Source organism: Dipodomys ordii, unplaced genomic scaffold (genome assembly GCF_000151885.1).
Source record: "Dipodomys ordii isolate 6190 unplaced genomic scaffold, Dord_2.0 Scaffold33, whole genome shotgun sequence".
Classification (NCBI taxonomy): Eukaryota; Metazoa; Chordata; class Mammalia; order Rodentia; family Heteromyidae; genus Dipodomys; species Dipodomys ordii.
In genome coordinates, this window is record NW_012267249.1 from 3167392 (window position 1) to 3186657 (window position 19266).

The 19266-nt window shown below is 35.2% G+C and overlaps 1 protein-coding gene across 1 annotated transcript in view; it reads right to left on the reverse strand.

Moving 5' to 3' along the window:
- Scmh1 (sex comb on midleg homolog 1 (Drosophila)) overlaps positions 1–13748 on the reverse strand; it is an 85190-nt gene extending 71442 nt beyond the window's left edge. The window contains exons 1-4 of the mRNA XM_013017027.1: positions 13673–13748; positions 13031–13169; positions 10115–10183; positions 9283–9306 (exon numbers count right to left, since the gene is read on the reverse strand). Coding sequence (XP_012872481.1) covers positions 9283–9306; positions 10115–10183; positions 13031–13043 — 106 coding nt within the window. The 5' untranslated portion in view covers positions 13044–13169; positions 13673–13748. The remainder of the gene's footprint in view (positions 1–9282; positions 9307–10114; positions 10184–13030; positions 13170–13672) is intronic.
- Positions 13749–19266: the final 5518 nt, after the last annotated feature.

Here is a 19266-nt window from a genome sequence, read left to right on the forward strand (position 1 = left end):
GCTTTTTTCTTTTTGCTTATATGGTGCTGAGGAATTGAACCCAGGGCCTCAGGCTTGCAAGGCAAGTGCTCTACCACTGAGCCACCTTCCCAGCCCTCTGTAGGTAACTTTCTTGGATAAATCATTTAATCTTTCCAAACCTCAGTTTTTCTCATCTGAAAGATAAGGATAATATGAATTATATATGATGTATATACATACATTCTTCATCTGATAGAAGTATGTTAAATATTAGGAGAACAAGAAGTTCCTAAATTCATTGAGCTTTTAAATAAAAAGTAGAAATATTAATAAGATAAATACTGTTATAATAAACATAAATTTAAGTTAATGAGATAAGGCACACTGACTGCCTTGAGGATGTAATTCAGGGAAATTTAGTCCATACTTAAGGCTAGGGGATCACTGTGAAGATCAGTATCATTAACAAATAGAAGTATAACGTTTTATAATGTAGATATATATGAGGAGCTTCAATTATTCAAATATTATAATTAAAACATTATAATTTGAGCCAAACACCGGTGGCTCATGCCTATAATCCTAGTCACCCAGGAGTCTGAGATCTGAGGACTGCAGTTGGAAGCTAAACTAGGCAGGAAAGTCCATGACATTTGTATCTCCAAATAATCACCAAAAAGCTAGAAGTGGAGGTATGGCTCAAGTGGTAGAGTATAAGCTTTGAGAAAAAAAAAGAGACAGCATCCAGGCCCTGAGTTCCCCCAGGACTGGCGCATAGACACACACGCAGACACACACGCAGACACACACGCAGACACACACACAATTTTCAATTACTTATTCAATTACTTATTTGGATATTTTCAATTACTTATTCAACAGACGCTTACTGAGGAACTTCCAAGTACAAGGCAGTATAACAGATATCCCTGTTCTCATGAGATTTATATTCTGGTATGTGATGAGATATGATTAATACATATAAAACAAACTAACATGTAGTATTTGAATGTAATAAAATGTGGTCATGTAATTGAGACTGGGGACTATCTTAGTTATGGACAGAAGAAATATTTGAACTCAGATGAGCAGAGGCAAGCTATATGATTTATATTACTAGATAATAAATGTTTTATAAGGTCTAACACATACCATATGACAAATTTATTATTAGGAAAATGAGATTCCTACCTAAAGGATTTACAAATGATACTAAATTACTTAAAAATGGTAAAGATCCACAGATCAGACATGGTGGTATATGCTTATAATCCCAGCTATTTAGGAGGCAGAGGTAGAAGGACTGTAGTACAAGGCTGGCCTCAGTAAATAGCACAAAACCCTATCCCCAAAAAACCTAACTAAAAAGCAAAAAGACTGGTAAAACACTGCTTGCAAGGTTGAGATTCTGGGTTCAACCCTCTGTACCACAAAATAACTAAATAAAAATAGACAAAAGGATAATAAAATATAAAAATACAAGAGATCATGTGAGTGCATACTTTTTTTTCTAATACTTGCTAATTACCAAATATTTATTGACCATCTAACAGATGCCAAGCCTAGTTCTAGGCACTGAGGATGTATTATTATATATACACTCTCTCTTTGTTGCAAAGTTTCTGCTACATGAAGCTTACATCTTGAGAGAAAATAGATAATAACAAAATATTTATATAGTAGCTACTAATGCTATTCTGGTCATATTTCTCTTCTTTGAACTACTTTGTTCCATCTAAATGTGGAACCCAAATTCATAAGAGAAATAAAAGAGCCACTGGCTAAATAATGTTCCACTGCTCAATTTATATGATTTATATGATCCCATAATAATGTTAATTGAATCCTGTTAATGGTCATTTAAATGTTTTATAGTTTTTTGAATATAGTCCTTTATTTATCTTTGAATCCATACAAATTACCGCTGTGATAGTTCATTTTACTATTAACTTCAGTAGATTGAAAGATCCCTAAAAGATCAGCAAAACACACATCTAGGTATGTCTCTGAAGGTGTTTCTAGAAATGATTAACTCACAAGTGCATTAACCTAACCAATGGTTTGATGCACTCATGGATTAGAAATATGAGCAGACTACTGGAGATGATGGGACTACAGAAGGTAGAACTTAGTTAGAGTCAAAATAAACTTAGTTGAGTCAAAATAAATCTTCCCTCTGGCAAACTGTTTCAGGCATTTGACTCAGTGGCAGAAAGTCTAACGTATAGTCTCCTTAGGACAAATTCTAAAGCACGGGACTAATGGACAGAATATGAATAGTTTTGATCTTTATATAATGTATATTGTCAAAAGATCCTTTAGAAGATCTGTTCATATTAAAAGTGCATGAGAGTGTGTTTCCCACACAGATTTGCTAAAACTGGTTTGAAACATCTCTGTAATTTTGGGGTTGGAGGCATAGCTCAGGTGGTAGAGTGCCAGCCAATTAGTAAAAGCATCAGATACTAAGTTTGAGTTTCTGTCTCAGACCACAAAAAAAAAATCTCTGTAACTATGATAAATCTTAACTGTGAAATATTATTATAGGGGCTCGGAAGGTGGCTCAGTGGTAGAACACTTGCCTTGCATGCCTGAGGCCCTGGGTTCGATTCCTCAGTGCCACATAAGCAAAAAGAAAAAAGCCTGAAGTGGTGCTGTGGCTCAAGTACTAGAGCGCTAGCCTTGAGCTGAAGAGCTGAGGGACAGCGCCCAGGCCCAGAGTTCAGGCTCCACGACCAGACTCCCTCCCCAAAAAAAGAAATATTATTATACTCTGGGGCTAGAGGTATGGCTCAAGGCTAGAGGTATAGTGGCTCTTCAAGCAAGGTCAAGGCCTTGAGTCTAGAATCTCAGGACCCACAAAAGAAAAAAAGCTTATGTGAAACTATTGTACTTTTATACTATAATATGTTTTACAGTTCTTTAATGTTGAAGGCCTTTTGGAGCTGATCTTTTTATTTTTTCTTTTTCATAAACGAGGCAATCTTTCATCCTCTCACATTCAAAGAGGTCTCTACTAATTAAGAACATTTGCTTTTTGTTTATCGTACATGTTAAGATGTTTGTCTCAGTTTGGTAGGGTTTGTCTGTTAGTTTCTCAGTCTTTTATGGCTTTTTGGTTTTCCTGTCATATTTTTCTTATTTCAGTATCATAAAAAATCTTAGCCCATGTCTTCTCCTAGGACTTCTCTAGTTTCATTTTTAAAATTTAAATAATTGATCTATTTGTAATTTATTTTATGAACAAATAAGGTACAGATTTAATTTTCCCTTTCTACTTTATCTATGCTCCAACATCATCTATTAAACAAAAGATCTTCTCACTGATTTTAAATGTTATCTTGATCTAAAATTAATTTCTTATATATTCTTAAATTTATTCTGGGCTATATGCAGATGCTTTCATTAGTTGTCTATCTTAGGACCAGGAGCACTCTATATTTTGTATAATTTAAATATCTGCTAGAATAAGCCCTTTTAAATTTTTTAAAAATTTTATTGTAAAGTTGCTGTACAGATACCTTTAGCAGTATGTTTTCTTGGCCCTTTTTAGATGATTAATAAATTGTACTAAAAAAATCTGAAGTATCTCAAGCAAAGCTGTAAGATATACAAGTAGTTCATGCTCAAAACGTTATTTACTCAAAACCCTTTAAAATCATTAGCTTGATTTTTTTGTTGGGGGGGCGCAGTTGTGGGGCTTGAACTCTGGGTCTGGGCGCTGTCCCTCAGCTTTTCAGGTCATGGCGAGTGCTCTATCACTTGAACTATAGCACTACTTCCGGTTTTCTAGTGGTTAATTGGAGATAAGAGTTTCAAGGACTTTCCTGCCTGGGCTGGCTTTGAACTGCAATCCTCAGATCTCAGCCTGCTAAGTAGCTAGAAATACAGGTGTGAGCCACAGGTTCCTGGTGATTTATTTTTGAGATAGGGCCTTACTATGTAGCTTAGGCACACAACTGTGTATGTGCAGAACTTGCTATGTGTCCCAGGCTGATTTCAAACTATTGCATTGCTAGTATTACAGGTATAAGCACCATGTATGGAAATTAGTTTGCTGTTTTTATTATTTATTACCTAAAAATACAACACCAAGCCAAAAATATATTTTCTGAAAACAAATAATATTGAATTATGTATAATATATAATAAATATATATAATACTGAATTGTATCAATAGTGTCCTTTTAAGTATATGATCAGACAACTTACTAGAAACAATGAACTCATTAATACTCTGGCTAAAAGGGGGATGGTTCAAGTAGAAGCTGTTCTTAGTATCAATGCAATGGTTTCATTAATGCACATTTCTACCATCTAGTTTGGGAGTTAAAAATGTATTCAAAGAAGAGTGTTAGTGATTTAATATGTACAGCCCTTCATTAAATGCCTAGAGGTTGGAGCAAAAGGTTAGGCAAAAAAATATAGCTTGAATTATGTGATAATGCTTCAGTAACATTTCTATGTGGCTTCCTCCTTACTGAAAAAGAATAAGGAAATAGCTTGTACCTGGCTTGATGATACGTAGTGACTTGCTTTATCAGAGCTATTTTTAATGATGTTATTCAAGAATATTTTCTTTTCAAATGATGATTGAGAAGCTAATAAAAAAAATGTTGCCAGGTATCACAAAGTAACAACTTCATGTTTCTGGAGTTTCAAGGTTTTTTTTTTCCAAAAATTTTGAAAATTTTGATTTTTTCAAAAATTTTTTCAAAAATTTTTAAATCTTTTTTTTTTTGCTTTTTATTAATGGAGTGTGCTAAAGTGTCCTTTTATACTATTATGTTTTTTTGCAGTTCTTTAATTACTAATAATGTTGACGACCTTTTGAAGCTTATCAGTTTTTTACCTTTCCTTTTTTATAAACTGAGGTAATCTTTCATCTCAGATTCAAAGCGGTCTTTACTAATTAAGAACATTTGCTCTTTGTCATACATGGATATTTGTCTTAGCTTGGATGTCTAATTTTGTTCTTGTTCAGATGACTATATAACCTGGAAAAGTTGTTGCTCTATTGATGTATAACATAATGCTATTATTGGTCTTTTATGTGAATATATATGCATATATAATTTGAATTTTGGAAATTTTAGCTGTACTGTCAACTTTAAAACCATATTGAGTTGGCATTGTACAGAAATTAATAGCCACCTTGGTCTAGAAATGTTAAACTTAATTTTTTCCATTTTGTACATGGGTAAACACACTGTATTAAATATGTAAGTTCTTATCTACATGGGTTTGATTACAGAAATCAATGAGGTATTCTCTAAATAATGAAAAAATGCATAAAGATGAAAAAGGAAATCACTTCATGCATTTTATTTAATAGGAAAAAAAAAACACCTAAATGGGTTCAAAGCCAGCCCAGACAGGAAAGTTTGTGAGACTCTTATCTCCAATTAACCACCAAAGCTGAAAGTAGAACTAGGGCTCAAATGGTAGACGACTTAGCCTTGAGCAAAAAAAAAAGCTCAAGAACAGTGCCAAGACCCTGTGTTCAAGCCCAGGATTGGCACCAAGAAAAAGAAAGAAAAAAAAGATGAAAAGGAGAGAAAAGAAACGAAAATTTAAAAAAAACACCTAAAGCAAGTTTAATGTTCTTTTTAGGCAACAGGAAAGACTGCTGAGATAGGGGGAAAAAATCAGAGGTTCCTGAAAGGCTAGGCAGTAACCCTGAAGTGAAAAGTCTGGATTCTGGAGGCTTCCAAGATACAGAATAACAATGTTCAAGCTAAAAAGGACCTTAAGAGTAGCCTAAAAGAAATTTAGCTATGTTGGTTTCATAACTGCTCATCTTACCATTTCTCTATATTCTAACATATTGTTTATTAACCTTCATATTCTACATCATGTCATTCCAACTATTTAAACTCTTATTCATTTTCTAATCTCCACAGTTTAACATAGTATTTGAGACCTAATTATGCTCAATAAAAAGTTTCCAAGTAAATAAAAAGAAGAAAAGAACATGTGGACTGGGATGTGGCTTAAATAGTAGAACATTTGCCTAGGAAGCATGAGATCCTAACTTCAATCCCCAGTACCACAAAAAGGAAAGAAGAAGGGAGGGAAGAAAAAAAGGGAGGGGAACAGGACAGAAGTGACAGTATCTTCTTTCCTAGACTAATAAAGTCATATGTGGGCTATCAAATTCAGTCTGGGAACTATGCTTGAGAGAGATAAAGCAAATCACAGTAGAAAATGTGACCATGTCACCTGAGACCCAACTAAAGGAAGTTCAAGAACACTTAGCATGAGTAAGAAAGCCATTTCTCTATCTACTCATCCAAGAAATATAAATAGTATTATGCTAGATGATAGACAACAAATTGTATCCAATGTTTTCCTATCAGTTTCATTATAGTGAAGGTCAGATACAAAATAGTTTATTGTGGTAAAGGTTAACTTGGAGAGGTAGAGGGTTTGTGGACAGAAGTAAACTTCAGGCTCCTAAGCAAAAGTGTAAAAGGATAAGCAAGAGGCAAAGAGAAAGGAAACAGCTGCTTGTTTCAGACAAAAGAAAAACATGTACAAAGGCTTGGAGGTGAGAAAAAACAACTCCAAAAATTAGATCTTTTGGTATAGTTGCTGGATAGAATTTAAAGAAAAAGTAGTTTCAAAAAGGGGTTATAGAGAGCAGTGTTCAGGTATCAGTCATTCTGGTTGCAGGGTGAAGAATGGAGCAGGTAGGGCTGGATGTTGTTTGGGGAGCTGTGTCAAAAATCTAGGTGTAAACTGATGTTAGCTGGATTGTTTACCATAGCCAAGATATGGAATCAACCCACATAGTCCTCAGTGGATGAATAGATTAAAAAAATGTGGTACATATATACAATAGAATTCTACTCATCCATCAGATGATAGTGCACCATTCATAAGGAAATAGAGTAAGCCAGACCCAAAGAAACTTCAGTTGCATAGTTTCCCTCATTTGTGGTAACTAGAATATGCCTATAAATCTACAAATAAACACAATGGATGATAAAAGAAAAAAAATACACTGGGACATGATACATTATATTATATAGGATTTCTAGGCATTTACACGGAGAGACCAAAGGAAGGAGGATATTCTAAGGAGAGGATCACAAAAGTGCATCTGATCATATAAAATAGTATTTATTGAAATGCACTCTTGGAAATGGAAACTTTGTCGTGTTTGTTTATCCATCTTTGGGAGGGTTTGAAGGGGGCACAGGAAAGATAGGACAAAGGGTGAACAAATGCAGCAATGATATTCACTAGACACTATGCTGAACATGAACTATAAAACTGGTAGGTGGGGTCAGGAGGGAAAAACTGGGAGAGAATGAGGGAAAGGGTGACACTGTTGCACAAGAAATGTACTCTTTATCTGATATATGTGACTGTAACCCCTCTGAACATGTAACAATAAAGAATTTGTGTAAGAATGGTGGCTGCGACTAGGAAAATCACAGCAGCAGTAAGCAAACAGTTCCTAGAAATGCTTTCTAATAATCAGAAGACAGTGACTATGGCACTAAAAGTTAGAATGTGGCTAACAAAAACAAATAAACAAATATCTAACAATTTATCTGATATGACTAAAAATCTACAACAATTTAAAGAGTTCAAGACAGGAAATTTTATAAGAAATACAAAATATCAAAGTTTGAAATGCTAAGCAAATGTATTATTTAAAGATCTATTCTAGCACCAAGGAGTCACAATTCTGAATTTTATTTTAGTCTTGTATTTGAGATGCTCTAAATGCTTGACAGGAAAAATGAAATATGCAACATCAACTTATTTGGGAAGATATACCTGTCATACCAATATTCTCAAGAGGTAAAATATACTTTCAAATGTTACAAATACTTTACATAAATTGGGCATCTATGTTTCATAACTTCCTGTTAACATTCTTAATGCTATCACAGCATTACAACTATTGTTACTTCTATTAGCAACAAAACAAAAAGTGGCAGCTATCATTGACTGTATCACACCAGACTAATCCAATATCTCTGATGTTAATTACAGCCTGCCATTCTAAAAATGAGGAAATGTGCTCGAAAGATTAAGTAATTGATCTGAAGCCACAAACACTGATCACTAGAGAACTCTGAGCCAAGTCCTGCCTGAATTTTATGTCTAAGCTTTCCCACAACACACTGGCACCTTAGAAAGTTTGAAGAAGAGTTTTAAGGAGTTTTAAAACTATCATTTGATAACCCAATTCCAGGTACCTTTATAGTATTATTTCACTTCATTAATTTATTCAGCTCACATTCATAACGCTCAGTTCAAAGAATGTCCTATTTAGTATAAAGCCTCAGCATAGTCACTGAACACAATAAAAATAATTCCCCAAAGCTGAAAAATATTAGAGTGATTCTAAGATATATTCATATCTATAAGCTTATGTTAGTAATCTTACAACAATGAAGTAGGCAGAAAGGAATTATTATCCCCATTTTACCAATCAGAAAACTGAACATTAGAGTCAGAAAGTGACTGTCAGAGATGGCTTTCAACAAACCAGAAGTTCTAACTTCTAGTCTAGTGTTCTATAGCCTTCTGTCAGTGAGCAATGAAAAAAGTATGTTAAAAAAAAAAAAGATATGTTACAGGAAGGAGTGGTGAGAATAAGCAAATACAGAATGAAAATAAAGAGCTGAAAATATTAAGTTACATTAACAAAACATTAAAATATGTGAATAAAAATTGATAAAGGCATCAGGATATCAACACTTATGCAATATGTGGAAGGATTTCTTTAAGGAATTCTAAGCTACGAAAGCTGATGTTTATATATAAATCCTGAAAGCTTATTGAAAAATACTAGTATTAGTTCTATTCTTAAATCCTAGTCTTAAAGTACACTATTCATGGATGAAAACAAAATGAAGTATCAATATGACTTGTTATTTGATAAAATTTCAGTTATTTAGTCATAGCTTCACAAAACTGTAAGATTTATTTTAAAGTCAATCTATCTTCCAGTAAGTTCTTAGAGGAAAAATCCCAAAAGAACAATATATGATCAGTAAGGATTTGTTTTAGTTTTAGATTCAGAGAATTAAGATGTTATTTCCAGTTTGGTACAGTTTCCTTATTTCCCTGTTTTCTATATAAACCATTCCTCCTTCCTTTTGTTAGCTTGATCTATAGCCTCCAGATAAATAGGATTTAATGAATTACATAGGCTAATTAGGCAGACAAGAGCACAGGGTTCACTGGATTATGAGAAAAATACATGGAATTCTTTTCCTAATTTGTTAAAGCTGATTACAATCTAATATCTGTCTAGTAATTCCCCTTATTTAACAGAAACAAGAAAAATATCTTACCTAGCTCCAGGAAGTCAGCAGTTTCTATTGAAAAAATGTTAAAGCAGAATCATCATGACATATGTACCAAAATAACAAAGTTCAAATTCTGTGTTAAAAGTGTATTTACTCCAATTATCTCATTTTTAAAAGTTATTAGTAGTTGTAGAAGTACAAAATCCAATTTTGCCTTTCTGTTTTTTTTGGGGGGTCAGTCGTGGGGCTTGAACTCTAGACTTAGGCGCTGTCCCTGTGCTCTTCAGCTCAAGGCAGCACTCTACCGCTTAAGCCACAGTGCCACTTCCGGTTTTCTAGTGGTTTATTGGAGATAAAAGTCTCAGGGATTTTCCTGCCCGGGCTGGCTTTGAACCGTGATCCTCAGATCTCAGCCTCCTGAGTAGCTAGGATTACAGGCGTGAGCCACTGGCGCCTGGCTTTTAAAATTTCCTGGAAATTTTTGTTTCTTGTTTCTTTTTTGGTCAGTCGTGGGGCTTGAACTCTGGGCCTGGACGCTGTCCCTTCGCTCTTCAGCTCAAAGCGAGCGCTTTACTGCTTGAGCCACAGCGCCACTTCCTTGCCTTTCTTCTGAGCTTTAAATAAGTAAAATCTCTGGAAAGACATAAGCTACGCAGTGATGCCTAAAAAGCCAATTTGGGATTCTTTATACTCAGAAGATGGGATTCTTGATTTTCTAGCCCAAAGCATATTGCTTTTGACAGGAACCTCTAAAAATAACAATCTATTTGCTTTTGATTTAACCAGAGTTACTAGTAAACATGGACATCTAAGAACAAAAGTTTTATGGTAAGAAATGTCAAATAAAAATTTTTCATAGTAAATAGCTTTTTCTTACCTTGATATTGGCATGTACACTCTGACAGGTGGCCATATTTGTGTTTTCTAGCTTCATTCCAGTCTACCACTGTGGGAAATGAAAACAAGAAAACCCGATTTAATATTTCTCTGGTTTGGCAGCATGCTTCACTAACTTGGGATTTTTTGGTTTTTTTTTTTGTTTTGTTTTTTGATACTGGGAAGTAAGCCCAGAGGGCGAGGCCCCATTACTTGACCTATACTGCAAGCCCCTTGGTTTTTTACATAGATCTCCCTAATTTTGTTGAGACTGGCCTCAAACTTTTGATCTTCCTTCTCCTGCCAGTGATTACAGTATACACTACTATACTCAGCTCATCAGGTTTTAAGAATGTAATCCACTTCCAGAATTCTATTCTGAGGGAATAATCCAAATTCAGAAAAATATTTTATTTAAAAAACTTTATTATTGTTAATAATAGGCAAAGAGAAGAAGGAATACCTAAACATTCAAATAGAAATTGATAAAAGATTTGGTTGGAAAACCACTTGGCAAAGTTTTTACAGCTGATAAAATTGTATTAAAGGCTAAAGAATAACTTGGAAAATATTTATAATATAATGATATTAAAGATAAGGCTAAGGACACAAGTATTAGATTTATGGAATAATCACAATTATGTAAAAAGCTAAAAAAAACCTTTACAATTATGAAAAAAAGCTAAAAGCAAACAGCATTCCACTGGGTGAATTGTACCCTATCAAACTTTACTTTAAGTTTCCACTCCCCACTGCTGCAGACTAGGAGTATATTTAGAGGCAGAAGTTTTGTTTTTGCTTTTTGTGGTCGTGGGGCTTGAACTCTAGGCCTGGGCACCATCCCACAGCTCTTCAGCTCAAGGTTAACGCTCTACCACTTGAGCCACAGCACCACTTGCAGCTTTTTCTATTTATGTGGTACTGAGGAATTGAACCCAGGGCCTCATGCATACATGCAAGGCAAGCACTCTACCACTGAGTCATCTTCTCAGCCCTGGAGGCAGAATCTTTAAATTAAGAATAAGTTTATTAATTGATTCCTATTAGCATATTCATAAGAGTATTTGACTAGGGGTGTGGCTAATCATTAGTGTTTGCCTAGCATCTACAAGGCCCTGGATTTGATCCCTAGCATGAAAAAGAAAAAAAGAAATTTGGGTACAGATAGAGCCAGAAAAATATGGCATAAAGGCAGAGGGAGAATGTGGCCATCTATATACACTAAGGGCAAGAAGCCTCAGAGGAAACCAGTGTTGTTGATACCTTGATATGTTGATCTTGATTTGGATTTCCATCCTTCAGAACTGTCCAGAAAGAAATTTCTGGGTTTTTTGATCATCAAGTTTATGGTCTTTGTTACAGCAGTCCTAACACACTAATACCATCTCCCAAATTATTACTGGGAAAAAAGTCAACAATAATTGGTTCTCTTTGGGTGGTAGTACTAAGTTCTTCTAATACTGTAAGTGGAGTGCTAAGCCTTGGGCACAGAAGCTCAGGGACAGTGCCCACACCTTGAATTCAAACTCCATGACTAGCACATAAACAAAAAGTAAATAAGTACTGGGGCTCAGAAAAAAAGAGATAAGGAGATGCCCAGGTACAACCTGGAAGAGGAGTGGAAAAGAAGATGTTAAGGAAGAGATGACACTTTAAGTTTTGGTGGCTAGCAATGGAATAGTGAGAAAAGTATTAGAGAAGGAATAGTATAAAGAAACCTTTTCATATTAGAACTGTTCAATTTAATATGGTAGCTACTAATCACATACAGTTACTGAATATTTGAAATGTTGCTTATATGATCGGAAAAGTGTATGTAATTTTTATTTTTATTAACAAAATTTAAAAATTACAGTTACTGAAAAACAAATAAATATTTGGAACAGAATTGGATATGAGTCTACTTTTCAACTGTAAATTTAGGAAATCTAAATACAGATCAAGCAATTCTGATAAAATTTGAGATCATAATTAAGCTGTGCTACAAAAAAAAACACTCTAGGTTTCAAAAGTTTTTTATATTATTTATTTTATATTTTTATATTCCAATTTTTTAGATAAATTAATTTCCCTTACTATTCTTTACCTCTTTAATGTGGCTATTGGAAAATTTTAAATTATATATGTGGTTTACATTCATTTCTATTAGTATCATGTCAGCAGAGGAGAGGGATAGACAAGAGAACCTGTTAATATAAGGATTATACCTTTTTTTCTCATGTAACTGTGCTATTCATTTTTCCTAGTAATTAAAAGAATCCTAGTTATTTCAGATATAGAGGTAGAATAGGCTGTTGAGAAAATGTGATAATTTTGGTGCCACGAACAGATAACTTGATTATCCCAGGTAAGACAAACCATTCCCACTCAGTAAATCTTGAGCAAGGGATGAAAAAGGATAAACATAAAAAATTAGAAACTATGCTTAAACATATACATTTTCTCTTTAAATGTTTTCAATAGGTTCTTAATGTCCATAAAACTCAAATCTGATTTAAAATCTAAGCCTTAAATTTTGTTTCTAATAAATCCAAATAATACAACTAAAAAGTCACTATGAAGATGGCAAGAATCTCTTCCAGAAATTGCTATGATTTTCTTTTTTTGTCTGCTTAATCATAATTTCTAATGTGTCTAATCTCGTAAAATAATACCTTAAAAGCAAATTTTCTAACATCATCTCTCAAACTGGAAAATTCATGCTAATGACAAAAATGACATTATGGCTATAAAGAGAATGTATGTTTTAATTAGAAGTGAAGAATTCTTTTTTTTATTGTAAAAATACCATACAAAGGGGTTACAATTACATGGGCAAGATAATGGGTACATTTTGAAGTAAAGAATTCTTAAATTCAGTTCTTGCTAGGTTTCTTAATCTTTCTTACCTTTAGGGTAGTGTAATGTAAATACTTACCACTAGGATGCATAGTCAATGGACTAAAAACTGGTTAAGGAGTTAAGAGGTTTGGGATTTATTCCTGGATCCACTAACAGCTTGTTCCAACCTCTGACAAGTCAGTTTCTCTGTATGTTAATTTCTCCATCTGTAAAGACTGGTTATGGAGAGAAAGGAGAACAGTAATTACTTGTACTTTTTTTTTTTTTTAGCAAACAAGGTTACATGACAAGTAGTAACATTTTGATACTTTTTAATTAAAATATTTAAGAGTTATAATGTTCTTTATAGCAAGTGCCACAGATGTAACAAGCCTTTGTGGCCAGAGAAATACAGATATTTCTTATATTTGGTTCCATGCAACTATTGAATATAAACATAGCTTGAGTCCAACTAACCAGATTAAGCCAGAAAATCAGAAAGTATCAAAACCTATCAACATGGTGTTATAGACTTAACTATGCCTTTCCCATTCATACCTACCCTACCCTCCCCCCACAATTTAAAAACATTTGGAGACAGAGCTACAGAGGAGTTAATTAAAATTTAAAGAAGCTGTTAAGGTGGGTCCATAATCTAATAGGCAAGAAGAAGATTGAGAGCTCTCTCTGTTCCTCAAGGGGAAAAAAGTCATATAAGGATGCATAGAAAAGATGCCACCTGCACTCCAGAAGACAGAAACTTCACTGCCAATTCCATCAGCATGTTGATCTTGAATTCCCAGCCACTAGATCTGTAAAAAAATATAAATTTCTGCTGCTTAAGCTGCTCAGTCTATGGTATTTGTTATGGCAGCCCAAGCACATGGCCACAGAACAAGTAAAACTGCAGCAGGTCTTTGAAAGCATTATCAATTCCCTCAGACTTTCATTATTTCCTATACCACCTTCTGAGATGGTAGAGCAAAAACAAAACAAACAAACAAACAAAAAAAGTGTTTAAAGGTTTATCATGGTTTGAATCTCAAGTAAATTTTTGCTTAACATTGTTTCCTCTAAGACTTCAGACAAATAACTGCACCAAATCTCAACTTTATCTGCAAAATGGGAATAATAACACCAATACTGATTGCTTTACAGGGTTATTGTAATAAACAAATGAAAGGATGGTTTTAAAAGTACACAATCCAGATAACAAATATTCTTAAGAAAAAAATTCTGCTTACCATCTTTCTCCAAGAGAAAACTCAGATAGAGAATAGCATAAGATTTTTTGGGGGGTGGGGGAGGGGTCTGGTCATGGGGCCTGAACTCTGGGCCTGGGTGCTGTCCCTCAGCAGTTCAGCTTAAGGCTAGCGCTCTACCACTTGTGGGGCCTGAACTCTGGGCCTGGGTGCTGTCCCTCAGCAGTTCAGCTCAAGGCTAGCACTTACCACTTGCGGGGCCTGAACTCTGAGCCTGGGTGCTGTCCCTCAGCTCTTCAGCTCAAGGCTAGCGCTCTACCACTTGAGCCACAGTGCCACTTCCGGCTTTTTTCTTCTTGCTTATGTGGTGCTGAGGAATCGAACCCAGGGCCTCATGCATGCTAGGCAAGCGCTCTACCACTGAGCCACCTTCCCAGCACCCCCCAGCCTGAGATTTTTATACTTATAAAAAGTACAATGCAAGGCAGGGCATTGGTGGCTCATGACTGTAATCCTATCTATTGAGGAGGGTGATATGTAAGAATCACAGTTAGAAGCCAACCTAAGTAGAAAAGTCCATGAGACTCTTATCTCCAATACTATAGCTAGAAAACTGGAATTGGAGTGGTGGCTCAAAGTGAAAGTGCATTAGTCTTAAGAAAAAAAAAAAAGCCCAGGGATAGCACCCAAGCCCTGAGTTCAAGACCCATGACTGGAAACAAACAAACCAAAAAACATAAAAAATACAGTGCAACCTCATGTTATTAGCAAAAATTTTCATTAGAAGAGTATCAATAACAGAGCACTTTGCACTTTGCCCAAAGAAATCTAACTGGAAATAGAAACAAGTGAGAGATATCTAGAAGATGGTACAATTGAATAAAAATTTAAAAAGCAGCAGGGCACTGGTGGCTCACACCTGTAATCCTAGCTACTTAGGAGGCAGACATCTGAGGATCGTGGTTCAAAGCCAGCCAGGACAGGAAAGTCCTTGAGACTCTTATCTCCAATAAACCACTCAAAAAATTGAAGTGGTGCTGTGGCTCAGTGGTAGAGTGCTTGCCTTGAGCTGAACAGCTGAGGGACAGTGCCCAGGCTCGGAGTTCAAGTCCCATGACCAAAAAAAAAAATATATATATATATATATATTATAGATAGGAGACACTATATTGAGTCTTTAACTTTTATTTCCTGCATGGAAAATAGGAAATGTTTCTTGTCATTTCTATTTCTCCCTCCTTTAATCCTGTTATTCATAATAAAACTTCAAAAAATAAACATAGGCTATCTACAGGTTATCATGTTTTAAATATTCATAGAGGCTGGAAAATACAAAAGAAATAATAGTTTTCCATACATTTAGAGAATGAGGTAGAGGAGGAAGAAGTACAAAGGGGTAAGTAGGGAGTGATGTTTATCCCAGAAATGAAAACTAGAAAACAGGAAAAAAAAAAGATGTATCAAATATCATCTAAAGACCATTAAGAATTCTTTCAGTGTGGATAAAACAAAATCTTATGCCAATATGCGGAGCTCAAAATGGAAGAAATGGAAATAGAACACCTGCTTACTGTAGTCACCAAGAAGGAACTATAGAGGCAGGGAGACTGACTAGACTGGTGTGGAATGCACTTGTCAGCCTCTCTCTTATTTGCAAGTATTTCTAGCCCTTCAACTGATTCTCTGCTTCCAGCTCCTCTTCATTTAGTTTTACTTCATTTGGAGATAAGTGTCAGGAGATGTAATATTCCTCAGGGATGATCCACCAGAAAGGGGGGGAGGGGTAGCAAACTAGGCAATCCTTTTCTTAAAGAAAGCAATAAATCCTGTCTCTTCCAAGCAGCAGATGTGAACAAAGAAGAGGAAGTGGATCTCCCCTTGGCAGTTGTCCCTCCCCCACTTCCTTTGTAGTAATTATATGCCTCTGTATGTGCATGCAGAGAGAAGAATCCCAGAAAACATCAATATTTCCTTTAACAAGGCAGCTAGCAATGAATGGCTAATGAAAATGCAGAGGCTTTAACTCCCTTTGTCCTTCAGGCAGTCTTAAATAGACTTAAAACTAAGTAAAATGTGTATTCTTCCTTACTATGTAAGTAGGGCTTATAGAGATATGATCCACAGCTTAGAGGAAGTGGATAGATTTTAGAACAGAGTGGTTCTAACATCACATGGATCTAATAGCATCACATCATACTTCCAAACAGACATATATAAATCTGATATTATGTAATGATTAATGTTACATTATCATTCTAATTAGTATTTATTTTTATTGTTTTTTTGGTACCAGTCTGGTCCAGGAGCTTGAACCCAGGCGCTGAGTGTAGTCCTTGAGTTTTTTGCTTTTTTGCTCAAGGCTAGTACGCTACTATTTGAACCACTGCTCTACTTCTGGCTTTTTTCTCCTTATTTTTTGGTGGTTAACTAGAGAAGAGTTTCATGGACTTTTCAGCCTGATCTGTCTTTGATCTGTGATCCTCAGATGTTAGTCTCCTGAGTAGCTAGAATTACAAGCATGAGCCACCAGTTGTCTCCTCCTCACTTTCCTCCTCTTTTTCCTTTCCTTTTGTTTTTTCTTTCAGCAGAGTGTGATTATGTAGCCCAGGCTAATCTAGAACTTACAAATTTACAAATTCATCTTCTCCAGTATCCTGAATACCTGGACTAGAGGTGTACAAACCCAGTTAGTATTTGGAATAAAGATGATTAAAACCTAAACTACTACCCTATGATCCAACAATACCACTCTTAGGCATTTAACTAAAAGATTACAAGTCAGGATACAGTAAGGATACTTACTGCAGTATTCATCATAGCCAAGTTATAGAAATAGTCTCTTTTCAAGTAATGAACTACATGTGCTGGTTTCAAATTGTGATCCTCCATACTCCAGTCTCCAGAATAGCTACTGGGATTACAATCATGATTTGACAGCAAAAAAGACTGAATATCTATTAAGTACTTCTTATGTCCCAAGGACGATTCTAAATACATGCATTTTTTCAATTAAAAACTATTTTAAAAGTCAAGTACTATTATCTTTATTTTAATGATGAAGAAACCAGTACAGAAAGAAGTCTTATAATTTGCTCAGTGTTAAAAGAGTTAATAGTGAAGATGGGATTCTCAAAAAATGGAATTTGGCCCAATTTCTTATCTCTAAGGCAGCTTTTCTAGAAAAACTCAGTTATTTGGTATGACTTAGCAGAAAAGCAATCTTTTGTCTATGTATATTTGGAGGTGAGAGGTTCTCAGTTTAGACCACTCTACTTTCCTACCTTAACTATAGATCACATCACTCTAGTCTTCCAGAGATTCCAAGTACCTTATCAAGGTACTTAGACCTACATGATCTGAACTCTACCTCTTCAACCTTAACTCCTGTTACCAGCTCTCTCCATTCACTGCTCAACACAGGAGTCTTCTTAGCCTCTGTAGGAGGCCAACCTCCTAATGTCTTTACATTACTATGTTTCATTCTAGTATGCATATGGCTAGTGTCCTATCTGTCAGAGTCTCAATTTAAATATCACCCCCTCAGAGAGAATCCTTTCCTGACCACTCAATCTGAAGTAGTTATGTAGACCTCCTCTATTACATTACTCTTCAAATTAGCCACACAGCAGTTAATATTACTTAATATTTTCCATTTATTTGTCTCCCTCACTGGGGCCTTGTCTTTATTATTTATTCAGCAATAAATTCCACATCTGGAATTGTGTCTTGTAGAGAGGAAACAACAATTATTTACAAATGAAATTAATTTATGATAGTCACTTAGAAAAAAGACACAAAACTAAACATCAAAAGGACCAGAAGGAATGCAGTGATTACATTTGAAAATTTTAATTTAAAACCCATAAGTTGATTTTTAAAAGCATTTTTTCTTTCTGTATAAATCAAGTTTTATTGGTACACAGCAACATATTTATGTGTTTTCTACAATGGCAGAAGTGAATAACTTTAACAGAGATCCTATGAACTACAAAGCCAAATATATTTCTTATCTGGTCTTTTTTTTTTTGGTAGGGGAAATCAGCTACTTTTAAAATTATTATTATAAAGATGATGTACAGAGGGGTCACAGTAATATAAGTCAGGTAATGAGTACATTCCCTTTTGGACAATATCACCCCCTCCCTCCCTCTCTCCCAGTTTCCCCTCCCTCTCTCCCAGTTTTCCCTCCCATCCCCTCCAAATTGTACAGTTTATTTTTAACAGTGTCTAGGTAAGTACCACTGCTGCATTTGTTCACCTTTTGTCCCTTCATTTCTATGAAGAAAAAAACTCGTAAAATTAAAAAAACAACAAGCTAGGTACTTTAATATCTGTAAACTACTTTGAAATTTGACAAGATCATTACATAAAGGTACTGAGAGAACAGAAGCAATTGAATGACAATCATGAATATAATTTAGCTTTTCATAAAAAAGGTGAATTTTCTGAAGTCTTTTCTGAATAGTCTTTACAACTTATTAACAAAATCCATGTGACACAAAGGCAAATTCTATCTGAGTAAAAGCCATTTAAAAGTCATGGGTAAATTGAGAAGATTAAAAAAATATATATGGTTAGCCCAGTGAGCTCCCTTCCCATAGCTTAGCATGCTCCTTTCCCCTTTCCCCAGCTTAGCATGCTCCCTTCCTAGGCAACACTAGGCAGTAAATAATCAGCGTCCAACCCCCCTTTGCCTTGAGATGGCACTCCTCTGGGGCAGCTACCACCCTAGAAGGCAGCAAGATCCCCTCAGAGTGACCTTCAGGTCTGGGCAGCTGCAGGGTCCCTTATCTACTACTGGGCAGCAGCTATAAATCCTAGTCTGCCATGATGAAGCCCTTGGCCCTCATGTCCACACCAAGATCTCCACCTCTTCACCCTTTCTAGCCCCTCCTAAACTTCCTAAGTTAAATAGGTCACCTCAGATAATAGCTGGCACTTCTCACTCCTCTCTTGCCAGTCCCTTTACCAGCAATAAACCTTTTCATTATTCTTTGTACCTGGATGTCTGCCTGGTTTTCTGGCAAAGTCTAAAATACTCTAATAATATGAATATACAGCTATGTAAAAGCATAAAAAAATCACAAAGAATGTCATCAAAGAGCCATCAGATCTTTATAAAGCCTTTAAA